Source organism: Eubalaena glacialis, chromosome 13, assembly GCF_028564815.1.
Source record: "Eubalaena glacialis isolate mEubGla1 chromosome 13, mEubGla1.1.hap2.+ XY, whole genome shotgun sequence".
NCBI classification, from domain to species: domain Eukaryota; kingdom Metazoa; phylum Chordata; class Mammalia; order Artiodactyla; family Balaenidae; genus Eubalaena; species Eubalaena glacialis.
The window spans coordinates 66,214,719-66,232,903 of NC_083728.1; the positions used below are offsets into that span (position 1 = coordinate 66,214,719).

The window sequence follows — 18,185 nt, forward strand, 5'->3', positions numbered from 1 at the left end:
AATGATCCAGGAGGATCAGTCCCGAGATCCCAGAGCTCTGCCTCGTCAGGGCGAGCCTGCACGCCTTCCCGGGGTCAGCCCCACACAGCAGAATCAGAGCGCAAGGTGGGCTGGAAGGCACAAGGAAACAGGAGACTCGGGAGATGCAGGAGCCCGAGCCCCGCAGTCACACCGGCCCCCTCTTGCAGACTGGTTTTGGGCAATCACTTTATCTTGCTGAGGCTTGCTTTCCTCATCTGTAAAATGGGCATAAAGCTCGACCTCCCAGGCCGTGGTGCCTGCTTCTGTAAAGTACCTGGAACACCGCCGGACCCGAGGAGGTGCTCTGTTACGATAAATTAAGGATCACTCACTGTGGCAGGCACCGGGCGCTCCCCAAACTCTGTCATCGCTTTGTTCCTCATGACAAATCTGGACAATAGGGAACGATACCCTCATTTTGCAAAGAAGATACCAAGAATCAGAGGTGTGAAGTAATTTACTCCAGGTCACACAGCAGTGAATAGACAGGACCTGGGTTTGACCTTCACGCCCCTCGTTTTTCTACACCTGATTCGAGGCCCTGCTTAGAGGGCTCGTTGACGCCAAACATCTCCAAGTATTCCTGACAGTCCCCTGGAATGCCTTCATGTTGGAATTTTCATTTACACACTGGTTTGCACAGTGCCTTCACATGAAGCAATGACCACTTTGAAGAAGGCCCATCTTGGCTGCCGGCCAAGTTTCTGGGTTTCTCCTTGGACCCTGAGTTTCACAGTAGCTCCTGCCTTTGCTAAGGTTCTTGTTTACTCTGGGCGCTCCTTCCCTTACTGCCAGGGTCCCCCCGAGGGGGCTGGTTGCAGACTGGTCTGTGATAAGCCAGACTGGGCCTCGGGAGCAGCCAGAGACGGTGCCTTTTCCCGGAGTGTGCACGTGTGTGCGCGTGCGTGATGGTGCCCCTTACCTGGGTAATGCTCTCTGTACTTGATCCCAGGTTTATCACCTCCTCCAGGTCCTCTGGTATCTTGAGATGCCAGCTCAGCATCCTGGTCATGGTATATGCAGAGAAGCAGGGTAGAAAGTCCAAAACATGGACTCAGAAATTTGAAAACCAGTTCTGCTGCTTGCTTCCTGTGTGGCCTTGGGCAAGGTGTTTACCTTCTTTGTGCCTCTGTTTTGGTTTGCTGCTCAGTTCCTGAGCCTCTCCTTCCTCCTCTGGGGGATGGGCATGATCAGGCAGCTGCAGGAAAGGCCCATCATCAGTCTCAAAGAGAGCGATGGCAGCTGTAATTTTTTTTGAAGACATCTGTGACCTCAGCTAGGTCTGGACATGTGTTGTTTCAGTTAACGTTCCTGATTTTCTTAGTCTTCAAGCCTAAATTGACTCTGTACAAGGAAACAAGGTATATACATCTAAAAGACCAACAGATGTTGATAACGTTGGTTCTTATTTTTCTTTTCAGTTCTCTTCACAAATTTTATCCAAAAATGGTCGTATTTTGGCTTTTTTCATCGTTATTAGTCATTGTTTCTAATAATTATTAATGCAAAACGTTGTTTCAAGTATAGCATCTGTGTTGTCGATAGGTGCTTCTCAAACTATCTGTGCTGAAGAGCCAGTTTTTTTGGGTTTTTTGGTTTTGGTTTTGTTTGTTTTTAAGTATTTCCAGTTCATTGCAAACGGGTACTTTTGTAAAATACAAAAAAAAAAAAAAACCAAGTAGAAAAATTCCGGAATTCCTGGATTTCATACCAATATGAAATTGCTTCAGATGTTTCAAAACACTTATTGTGAATTTCTGTGCTTGCCTCAGGTGGGTAGCAGACAGCTCACATCCCTGCCCCAGTTCACGGCCCCCACGGTTGCAGACTGAACTCTGCCATCGCAGGAGTAACAGCGCTGCGCGTGGTGGTTGCTGCCATCTGGTGTTGGCCGGCAGGCTTGATGCGGTTTTTCTCTGGCTGTGCCTTTGTTCACCTCCTTGAGAATCTGGAAGTTGAAAGCTGACAAGTGGAGGAGCTTCCGTGACATCCCGATTTTACAAATGATGAACTGAAAAACCTAGGTTTCTAAAACTAGGGAGTGGCCCCACTGCAATTCACACCTGAGTGTGTGAAATCCTTCCCCTTTGTCTTTGACAGTGGTTCCCAAGTCTGATGGATCATCACAGTCACTGGGGTCTTTAAAAAGTATTGCTCTGGACTCCCCCACATTGAATCAGCATTTCTGGGAGTGAAGCCCAGAAATCTGCATTTCTCAGAAGCCCTCCGAGCAACTCATGATCAGCTTGCTCTGGGAGCCACTGGTCCACACTGTGCTGCATCCCTCTGCTCTGCGGGATTGACTCATCTCCTTAACCCCTGAAGGGCTCAGCTTTCTCCTGTGCCCCAGGGTGGAGGGCAGGGAACACAGACAGCGGCTCTGACTCTGATGCCTTCGGCTCACAGCCTGACCTCTCTGAGCCTCGAGGCCCCATCCATAGGAGGCCCTGCCCACCTGACAGGAGGGTGGCGAGGGTCACATGAGCTGATGGATATAATAGTTGGTGTTCAAAAGTATGTTAAGGCAAGTGGGCACTGGCTAGGGCTTTGTCTTTACCCAGGCGGGCGCAGTGTCTTCACCGCAGAGGGAGGTTCTAGATCCCTCCCCGCGGCCAGTGTCACTGGGACCCACAAACAGTTCGTGTGTTTTATAAAACTGAGGTAGATTCTGAGGCATCAAGTGAACATTCTCAGAGAGTTTCAGTATGTGACCAAAAGAGTCTCAGTTGCTGTTAAAATTTGGGGGTGTCTTGGTCTAATTAATCAGGAAGTGTCTAATTCAGTACGGTAGCCAAAGGAGGAGTGAAGCAAGATTTACTTGAATGTGATTAGATAGAACATTCTGATATAAAAGGAAGTGCCAGAGGCTTTTTTTTTTTTTTTAATTTATAATCTTTTCATGATTTGGCAGGTAATTATGGTAATTCCTGGGATTTTCACAGACTTAAAAGCTTTTTCACAGACACATTATTTTTGGAGATCATCTTCCCTGATGCCTCAGCTGGAAGGGATTGCTCAGTCTCCTGAAGCTCCCAAGGCATCATCTTACAAAGCCCAACTCAAATGTCACCTTGATGACACCTTTCCCTGTCAATGATGACCCTTTAGGCCAGGGATACTAAATAGGTGTCATCACGTAGGCCAACACACTGATCAGTTGATTAGGGCTGCCTGGGTATCTTCTTGAGGAAGGTAGCCGTGATCGACTAGTGATGTCTGCCAAGTGGCAGGCAGTGGGAGACAGCAGTGGAACCTGATAGATTTCACCAGTTCCCTGTGGTTGGGCATTTAGGTGGGTTCCAGCCATTTGGAGCTAAACTTCTGCTTGAGCACATGTGCAAGTAGAGGCACAGGCTACTCCACAGCAGGGGTTTGCTAAGCCACAGGTGAGTGATTTCAAAAGTTTGACAGATGTTGCCAAACAGCCTAGTGACTTAAATCTTCTTAAATCTTTCTACCGTCTTCTCTCCAGCCTAAAGGACAAAACCCAAATGTTGACTGATAAGCATTCACACCTTATTAGCTCATGAGTTGTGCACCTTCCAGACATAACTTGGGAACCATACCTGCTGCCATCCACGTGTTCCCTTGGGCCTTTCAGAGAATCGGGGCTCAGTTCCCAGTGCTTTGGCCCACGTTGGGCTCTGTTGGAAGCTGCATCAGCTGTGGTCAGTGTATCTCCACCTGGTATTTGCCTCTGACTTTGTCACCGTCATTAGTGTTGTCAAATGGCACCTCCTCCTTAACCGCCTTCAGATTAGTTTTCAAGGAAATACAACTGCTGAGAGTAGTAAGAAACACGACAGACTTCTAAAGTGGCCCTGAGCGTTGATGGTGCCAGCACGCAGTGAGTGCCTGGCTGTGATTTAGGGCATGGATCGGCCATAGGAGGCTGCCTGGCATGTGTCAAGGCCGATTAGAGACGTGACTCCTGAGTGTTGTCTCTGGGCGAGGCCTTTCCCGATACCCCACCTTCCAAGTCCTCCTCTCTCTCTGGGCTCTAGTCCAGTTTGTCTGACCTCTAGGGTGTGAACCCCATGACCTTCCTGCACCCCAGCACCGAGAACAGTGCCTGGCGGGCGGTTAGCAATTCTCTTGGTGACATTACTGCTTTGGAGATGGTGAGGCTCTCTCCACAGCCGTCTGAGCCACTTGTTATGGAACATGTGGCCCTTTTCCATGTGGCTTCTGGAGACCTGCCTCTCCTCCTTCTCCTCTTTCATGTCCCTTTCACGTGATCACCCACCATGTAAAACGAGCTTTCATTCCCTGAGCATTTGCCACGTGCAGACATGGTGCCAAGCCTGCTAAGGGCGGCAGCTCATTTCATCTACACACCGGCCCCATGAAGTGAGCATGTTTTTTTTGTTGTTTTGTTTTGTTTTGTTTTTAACATCTTTATTGGAGTATAATTGTTTACAATGTTGTGTTAGTTTCTGCTGTATAACAAAGTGAATCAGCTATACGTATACATATATCCCCATATCTCCTCTCTCTTGCGTCTCCCTCCCATCCTCCCTTATCCCACCCCTCTAGGTGGTCACAGAGCACCGAGCTGATCTCCCTGTGCTATGCAGCTGCTTCCCACTAGCTATCTGTTTTACATATGGTAGTGTATATATGTCGATGCTAGTCTCACTTCATCCCAGCTTCCCCCTCCCACCCCATGTCCTCAAGTCCATTCTCTCTGTCTGTATCTTTATTCCTGTCCTGCACCTAGGTTCATCAGAACCATTTTTTTTTTTTAGATTCCATACATATGTGTTAGCATACGGTATTTGTTTTTCTCTTTCTGACTTACTTCACTCTGTATGACAGACTCTAGGTCAGACCACCTCACTGCAGATAACTCAATTTTGTTCCTTTTTTTGGCTGAGTAATATTCCATTGTGTATACGTGCCACATCTTCTTTATCCATTCATCTGTCGATGGACACTTAGGTTGCTGCCATGTCCTGGTGAGTGTGGTTTTTAATCCCCGTTTTGTAGGTGACGGGCCTCAGGCTCACAGAGGTTAAGTGACTTGTACAGGAGCACACTGTTAAGTGATCCAGCCAAGACCAGTCTTGCACCAGAGTCTGAGCCCTTAACTGCCTGTGTCAGCTACCTCCCTGCCAACCTCTGGGCCTTTGCACCTGCTGTTTCCTCTGCTGGTTGTGTCTTTCTCCTCTTTGTCCACAGGATGACCTCCTAGAGCTCAGCATGTTTATGGAACGTAGAAGACCCGCGGGGCTGAGTGACATTAGGGAGAGTTGTTCGGAGGAAAGGGGCAGGAGATGGTGTTAGGGAGAGAGGCCGGCGCCGGATCTGGAAGGAGGGTGGATTTTTATCCTTAGGACAGTGAGAAGCGTTGAAGGTTTTAAACAGCAGGTGACAACATCAGCTGTTGCTTTGGGAAGATCACTCTTGCTGCTTGGTGGAGAAAGGATTGGAGGGCCCCTGTCTGTCTCTCTATCCTATTCCTTGCAGTTATTGAGAATAACGAAGGAAGGTCAGGTGAAACCTGTAAATGCCCTCAGAGCCTCATAGAAATTCCGGTAGGCAGTGGTTGTGCCTTTTATTTTGATGATAATGGGAACCATTTGTGATCTCACATTTCTCTTCTGAGGCTCTCTCTGAGTCTTGAATTCATTTCTAGTTATGCTAGAGTTTGGAAAGAGTTATTTGAGGAATAGTAAGCTCAGTATGGTTTATGTAAGATGAAAGCTGTTTATATCAATAACTGTTTGTAGGGATATGTAATGGAGAAATTCAGGGTTTCAGAGCTTCGCCTAGTAACAATGAGCATTGCCTTTTTAATGACTGCAGGAAATTATTTCATCAAATTGTGTCTCCTCAGTTCCATAGGATTTTTTCCCCCCATTCCCTAGTGAAATGAAAGCTTTGTCTGATGTGGTCAAGTTACTCTCTGGCCGCAAAAGAGAACCAGGGTTTTGACAGCTCATGATAAACACCACTTGAAGCTGGGATGTTTCAGTGTTTTATGCACTTACGGAAAATTGTTTTTACACTCTGGTTTCCACTGCCAAACAAAACAAAACAAAACAAAAACAAAGCATAACCCTGCTTTGCTGTAGAAATGACAGTGGCACTTATTTAAAGCTTGCATTTTGTGGGGGCATATTAGCAGGTATTTAGCAGTGATATTGGCAGTTGTGTATGTTTCCTGCTTACTGTGTGGTGAATGGATTCTCAGCCCTGAGGAAGCTCATGGAGGGTTTATGTGATTTCTGTGCGGAGGAGTTGAACAGGCATTATTAATGATGTTGTATTTGTTTGTGAAAGGCCAAAAGATCATCTTAAGCTTTTTTTATACAAAAGGAATAAGGCAACTGGGGAATATTAACTTTAGGTCTGTATGACAAAAAAAACGTTGGTTAAAAGACTCAGTGACTTATTCTCCATTTGTTAATTGCATGGCTATTGCAATGTCTTTTATGCCATTTTCACTTTGCATTTCACACTGGTTTGAAAAAGGTGAGCATCTGAGGGACAGAGAGGGGATGACATTTGAGTGGAGATTCACAGAGCAAATTAATGGATGCATCAGAATTATGGTTGGGAACCTGATAAATTTCATGTTGATTACACCTGGCTCCCCTTACTTTCAGGTGAAAAATTTTAATTCTTTTAAAGAGGCTAAGTGGTCATTCTCTCTGATAAATTATTAGGAAACTAAAAAGTAAAGAAAAGTAGAAAGAATGGAAAGAAAAATAGCCCTTGACTAATGTTAATATCTTCATGTATTTCCTTCTATGCCTTTTACCTTTTATATAACATATCCAAAAAATAAAAATAAAAAGGAGGGCTTCCCTTTATTCTTCCTGAAGCATCAAGATTCAGGTTACTCTTTTTTTTCCCACCAAGCTTCTCCTTACATCCTTTCTTTATTCTGACAGTATGTTTTATATTTCACATAGAATACTTATTATAAATGGTCTGATATTATTTATGTGTTATATAGAATGTAGTAAGTACCTGGCTGAAGTCTGGGGTATAGGAGGGATGATCTTTTGAGAAGGGTGGAGGGACAGGGGCTAGGTGGGGTCTGCTTGACCTCTGCATTCTGGGGGGCTTCTCTGTAAGATGCTCGCCAGATTCTTCCTTTAGGGTTCCTGATGAGCATGGCAAGATTACATTCTCACATTTCTCTAAAACATTTAAATAAATTACAGTTGAATTTGATTTTAAGCCCCAATAAGATCACTCTTGTAATCAGAGAAATTACTGTATGTTTTGACCATATGGGATATCTTTGTTCTGTTTGTAAGTTACAGCTGGAAAGATCTGTTATTGATTCTGTACATCAGTCATGGGCTGTCTTATCGCAACCTCCATTTTTATTTATTTGGGATCAGCCAAGAGTATTGAAACGTGGATAAATTCGCAGGCTCTTGGCAGGCCTGAATGGGCTAAACAGTGGAGTGGCAGGATTGTGGAGTGTGGCCCAGTGGTCAAGAGCCAGGGCTGCGGAGTCAGCCCTTTATTAGCTATGTGACTGTGACCCAGCTCCTTAAACACCTCTGACGTTGTTCCTCTTTCTGTGAGGTAGGAGCAATAATATCTTCCTCAAGTATTTTCCTGGCATAGAATGAGCAGTGACCATAGGGCAGCTGTGCTGCTGCAGGTGTGTCTGTCACCCTCCCTGTCACCATCCTCAACAAGGCTCCGGTTCTGGTTTCTTGGTTTTCAGAACCAAGGCCCTGATGAACAGAAATGGTCGGTCATTCTACTCGTACCATTAGCGGGGAAATTCTTGACAGGCACAACTCGGACGAGAAAGAAAGCCTTTGCCAGAAAATTATTCATTTATTAAGAATAAAAGCCTAAGGTCCAAAAATGACCTGATACAGTCATATTGTGACCATAAACTGGGGACCGTTGAGTCCGTAATGTTAAAATCAACCAAGTCAAAAACGTATTCAACTTCTGAGTGGATTGCGTAGCTAATCCGTAAGTGTAAGCAGTGTTATTGTTTCCAGCCCGACAACCTCCTGATGCCTTGCTGACAAGTGATGGGCTCGGAGAGGACGGGGCGAATCGTGGGGAGGGTCTGCCCTCCGAGCCTCACTACGTGGTGCTTGTGTGTTGCAGGTGGCAGAGATGCACGGGGAGCTGATCGAGTTCAATGAGCGCCTGCACCGGGCCCTGGTGGCCAAGGAAGCCCTCGTGTCCCAGATGAGGCAGGAGCTCATCGACCTTCGGGGGCCGGTGAGTGACCCCACCCGGCAAGGCCCTGGCCTTGCCATTCTGCCCACACCGTCTGTCGGTCCCCCGAGCCTCTGCTGCTCACAACCGTGCTGTTATGTTTGTTCAATGTCAAGGGTATGGAAAAGTACAGACACTAAAAGAGGGAGCATCCAGGTAGCCACCATCTAGATTTTACGTGCATTAGCCTTTAGCACATTTGCTTTCCTTTGGGTGGGAGGGGGTAAAGTAAATAAAATGCTACAAAATCTGTCAAAGTCCCCTTGGCACCATTTCATGCCCTGTACCCATAATCGATATTCTGAAATTGGCATATAGTCTTCTCCTCCCTGTTTTTATAGTTACTACATGGATAAATTTCCATAGAAATAAATAGTTTCGGTTTTGTGTAACTTTTACCTACGTGGTATACTTGTACATATCTGTTTGCCCCGTGTGTATGTGTGTTTATGTTTATTTAGTATTATGGTTTGAGGACCATCCCACATAGATCTAATAGAGGGTTTTAAACTGCAGCACTCTTGACACTTTGAGCCATTTAATTCTTTGTGGGGTGGCTGTCCTGCGCATTGTAGGATGTTTAACAGCATCCCTGATTCCTACTCACTAGAGGCCAGTAGCACCCCACCCGGTCATGGCAACCAAAGATGTCTCCAGACATTGTCAAATATCCCCTGGGGGACAGAATCACCCCTGGTTGAGAACTCCTGACCTAGTTTGTTCACTTTCTTGATTCTTTAATTCTCTATTGAACAAAATACTACAATATTTTAAATCTGGTTGTGTTCATAAACATTTAGGTTGTTTCCAGTATTTTGCTACTGCAAATCATGTTGCTGAGAGCATCTTGTCCTTCTGTGCACATTTATAATAGCTTCTTCTTTGCTTTAAAACTTTCTTATGTCAAATGTTAAACACGCGAAGGTCGGCGGATGTGTGATGCACTCTCACGTAACCATTGTTCAAATGAGCTATTGTCAGTCATGGTCAATCTTATTTCAAGTTACCAGTACCTGCTTTTCCCTTCCATATTGGTTTGAATCAAATACCAGGCAGTTTCATCTGTAGACATTTCAGTGTATAGCTATAAAAATGAAGAAAACAAATAGAGTATCATGGTCAGGCCTCCATTATCAATAATTCGTCTATACCAACGAATTTCAGTGTTCAAATTTCTTCTTGTCTCATAATTTTTTTACTAGTTTTTTTGAGTCATGGTGAGGAGTGACAGATCTGGATCTGTCTGCTGTGAAAGACTGGATTTTTTTTTTAAACGATTGAAAATTGTCAAAATTTGGACTCTTGACAAACCTTGTTACACCCATGCTAAACAGCCAAGTAGTATAAAAGGGTATGATCAGTGAAAAATAAATCTCCTTCCTATCCCGAGCCTTTATTGTCCTGCCCAGAGGCAATAACAGTGATCCGTCCTGGGTTTGTCTTTCCAGAGATGAGCACTGCTGGAGTAAGCCGCGCACACACACCTACACGTTTAACAACCAGTAGCGGCTCTATCCCCTGTTCTGTATATTACTTTCCTCCCACCTATCTATGTACTTTAGACATCATTTTATTGTACTTCGCGTGTAGACCTGCATCCTTCTTTTAAAGAGCTTCATTGTATTCCTTTGAACTGATAATACCAAGGTTTATCTAACCAGGCCCCCATTGATGGATATTGAGTTGCTTCCCATTTTTATTTTTACACCAGAGCTGTCAATAACATCCTTGTGAAATCCACATTTAGACTAGAAGGTTGTCTGGCAGCTCATGGGGCCCCGCTCGGCTGGGTATAGACCCAGAGATCTCGTCGTGCAAGCTTTTGGGGCGCTGGGAGGACTAGCACCTTCTTCCATCCTCCTCCATCTGTTGCAGGAAAGCCCCTCCTGAGCGCCAGCATCCGTCAGAGTTCCGACAGTGTGTCAGGCACACACGGGTCTTCACCTTCATTCTCTCATTTGATTTTGAAGACAAGCCTGTGAGTCGAGAGGGATTAGCATCCTCTTTAATAAACATGGCAGTTGAGATGCAGAAGGGTTCAGGCCCCGCTGGACTTCTCATTATATTCCACCACGGTGCTGGGCCCCCAGCCCATCGGCTTTCTTCTGCTCTGGGTCCCTTGCTTCCTCCCTCTGTGGGGCCTTTGCCCCTGCTGTCCCCTCTGCCTGGAATAAGGCTCTGGGCCCAGGTAACTCACCCCTCAATATCTACCCATCACCTCCTCAGGAAACCCGACCAGGTCAGATTTTCCGTGTTGAATGTGATGTTTATATGTATCTCTCCCTTCTTCTCTTGCTGTGATTTTACATTTATCTCTCACTAATCAGTATCTCCATGAGGTGCCCCTCCTTGAGGGCAAGTTCCATGTCTCTTTCTGCTCGCTTTGAATCCCATTGATTCACATAGTAGGTGCTCAATAAATATAAGTTGACTTATTGAGTGAATGAGGGAATGTCACAGCTAGTAAGTGGTGGAGTCCAGATTTTCCCTGGGCCCCTCTGACATGAAAGCCCATCTTCTCTCCTCCTGCCAGGCTCCCTCTTGCTTCCAGTCTGATTGCCCTTCAAGGCAGTGACATCCGTTTACCCAGAGGCAGCTCGAACCGTCATCAGATCCTTTCCTGGGGGCAGGTTGTGATGGCCAGAAGTGAAGAGGGAGTAAAGCGGTCCTGAATGCTGTTGGAAAGAGCTGGCCATTTGGGCATTGGCCCCAAGGGGACATCTTGACCTTGTTGTTACTGCCTCAGGCCCGCTCCAGTCATCTGCCCAGAGCCAGACAGACAGGGCAGAGGAGGGAGGCAGCCGCAAACTCAGCTTCAGTTCTGGAGCCCATGAGAGGCCTCTCTTGTGGGAGGCTGCCCTACCCCTTCGTTTCCACTTTCTGCTGACCCGGGACTAGACTTCCTCCCAGACCGCCAGAGTATTTGAGGACCTCACGGTCAGGACCGGGTCTGCCCTATTCGGAAACCCCGGTTTCCTCTTCCATCAGGTGGAGAGTAACATGGCACTAGCCGCTTGGGCGGCTCCACGAGATGCTGCCAGTAAAGGTGCTTGGTGGCGGGCACGTGGTAGAGGCCCCGTTTTCATCTCTGAGTCCCCAGTGCCCAGCACCCTGCCTGGCACATCGTAGGTGCTCCATAAATGTTTGCTAAGTGAGAACTTCATTTTCATAGAGCAGAGGATGACTCCATGCACCAAATAATAAATTTTTTAAAAGATAGGTGCAGGGACACAGTTTCTTCTCAGTGGTGTCTTTTCATGATATTATAGACTTTTAAGAAGTCACTTATTTTAAGGAGATGGGTTAAATCCTTATTTTAAGGATTAAGGGTTGAATTTTTTCCTTTTCTTTTTTTGAATGTAAGTATTTTTAGGACTCTCTCCTCATTATTCCCCCACCCCACCACCCCTGCCCCTGGTTAAGATGTGAATGAATGCTGTATTTTTTTTTTTTCTTTTTTACCTTTTAGCAGGATTTGATTACAGCCCTGAAAGTTCTCTGGGAGAACAGCTCCTATTTTGAATAATAAATGGAGACAGAAAAATAGAACCTTGTAAGATGGCAGGATGTAGAGGTCAATTACGGGCATAGCACAGGGAAAGCTGAAGGCAAAACAACTCGTTAAGTGCAAGTTTGTTCCCACAGGGGAAGCAAACTTGGTCTCACTTTATGTAATTGAAGTTGGATTCCTCTCTTTCCTGCCCCTTCTGTGGGTCTCTATTTCTTTGTCCCAAGTACCGTTTAAGTGGGTCACCTCCACTTAAGCAGAAAAGACGCCCTGCTTGGTGTGGCTTGAGGTCTGTAGAATCGCTTCCCTGATTCAAGGCACCAGCCCTGTTGGTTTGTCCTCCTGTCACCAGTCTCTCACCTGTCCCCTCCCTTGTCTGTTTGGTGAGGGCCATGTACTATGTGCTTGGTGTTGGTGTGCATTTTTATCCTTTCCCCTCAGAACAACCCTGTATAGTATATAATGAACCTAATAAGGTCTATTTTCCAGCTTAGCAAACCAAGGCACAGAGAGGTCTCAGGACTCACCGTGAGGCACACAACTCCACAGTTGCGCCAGATTGCAGATCCAGGACCATCTCATTCTTCAACACCATGCTGTTTACTCTTCTGTTTTCTTTCCTTTTTCATTTCAAGCAAAATTTAGTGTCTGTTGTGCTCCAAGCACAACCCTCCTAGGGATTTGAAAGATTCAGATCCCTCTTTGGTGAAGCTCTCGCACATTCCACTCCCCGACTGCATCTCCCCCTTCCTTGTCTCCCCATCTCGCTTTGTACATCAAAGTTGGTTGGGTTTTTTTTTTTTTTTTTTTGTCTTAACCTACTGATCATTTAATCTTGATATCGGACGGGCTCTTTGGAAATTTGGAATCTGGAGAAGGCAGAGTTTCATAAGAGTAGAATAATGTTTCAAAGGGTGCAGGCAGGTGGTGCATATAAAAAAGGAGGGGGTGCTGTGGCAGAGTTTCGTAAGAGTAGAATAATGTTTCAAAGGGTGCAGGCAGGTGGTGCATATAAAAAAGGAGGGGGTGCTGTGGCAGAGTTTCGTAAGAGTAGAATAATGTTTCAAAGGGTGCAGGCAGGTGGTGCATATAAAAAAGGAGGGGGTGCTGTGATAAATCATCTTGAAAAAGGATGGTCAGTAGGCTTCTTTGCTGTAACACTTTCTGCCAGGTTGCCTCATGGCTGTCCATGAAGGGGAGCTCCAGCATGCTTTGTAGGCATTACTTCCCCAAGGACCATCTTTTCTAAGATATTTTTCAAGGGATGCATTTAGGAAAGTTAGGGCCGAGTTATGTGTCATGTTCGTTACCCCACACACCAGCTGCAGGGAGATCCCGGCAGCACGGGGTTGTCCCATGAACCTGCCCTGGCCTGGGATTCACAGGGCCCGGAGGGGAGGAGGTGGCATTGCCTGGCTGTGGGGTGCACTTGGGCCTGCCCCCGCTCTACCTGGGGTGAGTGGCCAGCCAGGCGTTCAGTCTTGGGTCCCACTGGCCTTCCACTGACTCCCCAGCTGGCCGGGGTCTCAGTCATCTGAACCCCAGGCACTTTGGGCCTCCTCCACACTGGCTCCCAGACAGCGGACTGCGCGGTTCTCTTGGATTCTCTGTGCTCTCTTTTGCTGTCTCTGTTTTTTAATCTCTTTGTTTCTTCTTCTGTCTCTTTTTGTCTCTCTCTCCCTGCTCCTCTTTGTTTCTCACTCTCTGCTCCTTTCTTTCTTGGTCTGCCTCTGCCTGTCTTTCCCTGTCTCTCTCTTTCACCTCCTGTGTGCGTGTTGGTTTCTCTGCCTCTGTCTGTCTGTCTCTCCCCGGTTCTGAGTCTCTCTCTGCCACTGTCTCAAGCTCTGTCTCTCCCCTCCCCCTTCCCTTCCCATTGTCTCTAGTTTCATGGACATTTACATCGCTCTGTGGCATGATGACGATGCTATTCGTTGCAATTGCCTTGAAAAACTGCAAATCCTTTCCGTTTCGGGTTCCCTGAAGTGGCTTACAGTAGAATCAGCTTCCACGAAAGTCTTTGCAGACTCTCCCTTCTTGCTTGCACCCCTCCTGAGCTCCTGCCTGGCCCTTAATCTGTTTCAGTGGCACTTTGTGCCCCAGCATCTGTCACTCTGTATTACCACTTTGCGTTGAATTTTTTTTTTTAATCTGTGGCTAGATGGCCGCCCTGTGACAGGGGCTGTGTTCATTTTCCTCTTCTCAGAGGCTGGCACACAGTCACTCAGGGAGCAGTTGCTGTCTGATTCGGGCCACGCACCTGCAGTATCTATGGAAACACTGTTAACCACAGTATCTGATCATCTGGAAAGGTGCTGTCCTGGAGGCTGCTGGATGCCAGAGACTTCCCGTTAATCCTCGCTGCAAGCTGCACGGTGTTTCCATGGGCCACCTTTCCTCCGTTATAGAAATGACTGAGCTGGTGGGAGAGAAAGACGAGGAATTTAAAACTCAGGGGTGAGACAGATGGACAAAGCTCATCCCAAGTTTTGTAATAAGGTCTACTTTGAAATAAAATGCTTCCTGGGACTTTCTTGGTATCTTTAAAACCTTCCGAGGGAGGGATCTCATTTGAGGGCTGATGCTATTTAAGTCCAGAGCTTAAAAGAAATATATTTTTCAGCTGGGTGGCACTTGCCGAATGTCTAATGATCAAGCACCAAATTGTCTGCGGTCCCACAGCAGCTCTAAACAGCGCATTCCAAATTATAAGAGGCTTTTTAATTCGGCACTTGGACATCCGTGTTCTAATCGTCTACCGTCTTGAAGGAGATTATTTTTAAAAGTGCCATTTAAGAGAGGCTGCTAAAAATATGTCTCACATAGAGGCTTAAGTCAGAAATATTAGTTTTTGTCACAAAATCATCCGGAAAGATGCTTGCAGAACCCACTTTAAAGAGCTCAGTGCCAGAGAATAAAAGCCCCTCTTTGAGCCCAGTCACCCTTTTCTGTCGATGGGCAAATTGCCCGCCTGATCACACGCCCCTTGGCATTAATGCTGGACTCACAGGTCTGTCTGCCCCCATGTGCCCAGGTCTTGCCGCTGGTTTATGCCTGGTTCACTCATGGCTGTGGGTAGTTGGGTTCCTTTGGGGAGCCCTGAGGGGCTACAGTTTAGCATTTGGGTAGACAGAGCCTGGCTACCCAAGGCTTACGGGTGTGGAACTTTGAAATTACATTTCCAGTAAGATCAGAGTTTTGTGTCACTTGGCAAATGCAGCGCGTGCAAGCTTTGCCACAAGGCTGATCCCTTACTGATGCAAGTAGGAAGCACTGGCAAGGTACAGAGTCATCAAGACATGTGCACATTGGGCTCCTAATGACTTCAGCTGTGGGTTCAGGGAGGCATTTGCTGCCTGTCCGTCACTCGTGTTTTGTGAGGCTGTTTTGACAGAGTGTGGGGCATGCTGCAGGGTTGTGGAGGACATGGGCTCCGCCCCTGAGAAGGTAACGAGCAGAATATGTTTTGCCTGACTTGCGTCTCTCTGGTTTGACTGCATTGTGACTCGGCGTGGAGACAGGTAACTCAGAGACCTTTCCTGCCACTGACTCAGAAGAGGTAGAAGCCAGGTTTACAAAGCAACTCTTGCCCCCGATTTTGCCTGCTTGCTCACGTGGCCACGTGATCACTCGGCTTAAGTTCGCTGCTCACGGCCCCACCAGCAGGAAAAATGACAGGCAGCGACAGGCAAGGAGCTCTTGGGGCTCCCAGGCCCTGTGCTCCCCTTCTATTAACCACTCCGTCCGTCCTGACAGGAGCTCGCTCTTTCTTCTTTTGTTTTCATCTGACCCAGGAACTCGGAGTTGGATGAACTGAAATCCTGAGCTCATGACCCACACCTACTATAGGTGCAAACAAGGCCTGCTCTTCTGTATTTAATATGGTAGCCCTGATCTCACTCTTTGCCTCTGTGGAAGCTGCTCCCAGACTCTACCCTCACCGCTCCTGCGGGTTCAACCTCAAGACTTTGGGTTGCTTGGCTCCTAACCTCTGTGTATTTTATTGGCATGTAGGTGTCTCAATCTTATGTTGTTAGCCTGGAAAAGCTGTTCTTGAGGCTCAAGCAGCCATGTGGCCTGGGCTTGGACCTCTGTCCCATGCTGTCAGACTGTGGTGCTGTCCTTGACTCATGCCATTTTTGTCATCCTCAAAATGTAGACTCTCCAGCCTCTTCCATCCTGTCTCCACTGTGCCTTGTCAATCCTACTGACTAAGACATGTCCATCTAAATCCTAATTTAATTGATTCCATTTCTGCTAAATTAACACACACTGTATTTCCAAGGATACGTAATAACCACGTGATTATACTTGTATAAACCCTCTAAATATATTATATGTGCTTATTTCTTAATAAATATCTTTCTCCACGATAACAGAGTTCCCGTCTGATTAGTCCTCCTCCCCCACCAACTGCATGTGACTCACTTTTTTTTTTTTAAAGATTTCTTCCTATTTTTTATAATATTAAAAAAAAAAAAAGGCCCATCTCTTCTTCTTTTGCTCCTGGTCCATCATTAACTTGGGGCTGCCAAAGTGGAGAGGGACATCTGGGCATCAGAGGGATCTTACAGTTTGTTCTGGAAGCGTTCCCAATCTCCTTGAAGTGGATTTATGTAATCTTCCAGCGGAAATAAATGCTGTTTTTACTGTGTGTGTCATGGAGGTTGATTCCCTGGTCAGCTGGTTTGTGGGATCCAGAGCCGATTGTGCCTAGATCTGTTGTTGTCTTCTTTTCTGGGAAACCAAGCCAAACCATTGGCTGCCTGTTCTTTTGAAAATGACCTCTTCCTGAGGGGCGGGTACCATCTTGGAATTGCCTGTGGGGTCTGCAGAGCTGCTGCTCTTGTTTCTGAGGAAAAGGATTTTGCTGACCAGGGTTCAAGCTGTGTTCTCCCAGACACACAAAACCTCTGGGCCTTATCCACACTGAAGTGGGTGGCCGTGTTTTGAGATGTGATGGATGTTGCCAACCAGCCGTTTGAGATCTGACTTTGACAAGGCTTTTGATAAAGTCAGAAGACCCTTGTGTCCACTCAGATTTTTTTTTTTTTCCTGTCCCAGGGTGTCATGGCCTTTGCCAGCATGAGAGCATGTGCCTCCAATGAGAATCACCTCCTTCCCCTGTTACAGCGAGACTCACAGCCAGCTGTGGCTCCCAGTACCTCCGTACATGCAGATCTTTTTTTGGCTTTTTTTTTTCTATTGAAGTAGAGTTGATTTACAGTGTTGTGTTAGTTTCAGGTGTACAGCAATGTGATTCAGTTGTATATATTCTTTTTCAGATTCTTTTCCATTGTAGGTTATCATAAGGTATTGAGTATAGTTCCCTGTGTGTGCTATGTAGTAGGTCCTTGTTGTTTATCTATTTTATATATAGTATTAGCCTTGTTTTAGAAAGAATCTGGCAGATGCTGCAGCAGGACCTGACTCTGGCCTTGTCCTCGCCTCTCGCTCTTGGGCCATGGAATCCTGCCCCTCACCTTTGCTCGTGCCCTTCTACTTGCATTGCCTTGCTTCTCTGCCTTTTGTCTTTCAGAAGACATGCTTTAAATTTTTTTTTTATTAAATTACACAAATAATATAAGAATCTATTTTTGAAAGAAATTAAGTACTATACAACTGAAGAGAGTATAAAATACAAGTGTCCCTCTCCCAGAGATCCTTACTCTAAGAGTTTGGGTATGTGTTGCCTTCTCCTTTCTTCCCACCCTTCCAGATCTTCCGCACCCTTCAAAATCCAGCTCATTCTAAAGCCCTCAGGGGCCTGGTCAGTACTGAGTTGTTTCTATTTTTAACTTCTTCTGAATTCCTGTAATCCTTTTCCCCCTCTGAACCACCCATTTTGTCTACTTTTCTTATGTTGTCCTTTGTTTACTTATTAATGAATTTGTTCTGTTGACTTATACCCAGTTGATTTTTTTCTGCCACTGGACAGAAGTTTGTTGTCCAGTGGAGGACACACAGAGACATGTTACCACGTAATTGCAGTGGAGTATGAGGAGGGTCTGGCAGAGGGCAGGCTCTTGATACGTATTTGTTGAATGACTGAAGTAACAAACAAATAAAAGAATTATGTAGAATCAGGTGTAATGGTGGCACAGTGTTGGGTTAATTAACTGCTGGGATTGTCCTGGAAGGCTTCAGAGAGGAAAGGTTTGACTTGGGTTTTGAAGGATGAGTAGAACTTGGTCGGGAAGATGGGCCTATCAGGTGGGGGGACTGGTGGTGTAAATCAATATGGTGCGTTCATGGATATTATCATCCACTAGTTTCATGGGTGTATCTTTTGGCTTCTCCATCAGATAATGAAGTCCTTAAAAGTGAGAGTGACATTTACACTCCTACCTTCAACAGGTAACATTTATTGAGCACTTTTTATATACCAAATCTTTCCCCAAGTGTTTTACATGTAGTAGCAAGCCCATGAGGTAGATATTACTGATTCCAT

The 18,185-nt window shown here is 46.1% G+C and overlaps 1 protein-coding gene across 6 annotated transcripts in view; it reads left to right on the forward strand.

Moving 5' to 3' along the window:
* SNX29 (sorting nexin 29) overlaps window positions 1–18,185 on the forward strand; it is a 562,097-nt gene that overhangs the window by 335,195 nt on the left and 208,717 nt on the right. For all 6 annotated transcript variants that reach the window (XM_061208309.1, XM_061208310.1, XM_061208308.1 and 3 more), the window contains one exon: window positions 8,116–8,232. In XM_061208309.1, the coding sequence (XP_061064292.1) occupies window positions 8,116–8,232 (117 nt within the window). The remainder of the gene's footprint in view (window positions 1–8,115; window positions 8,233–18,185) is intronic.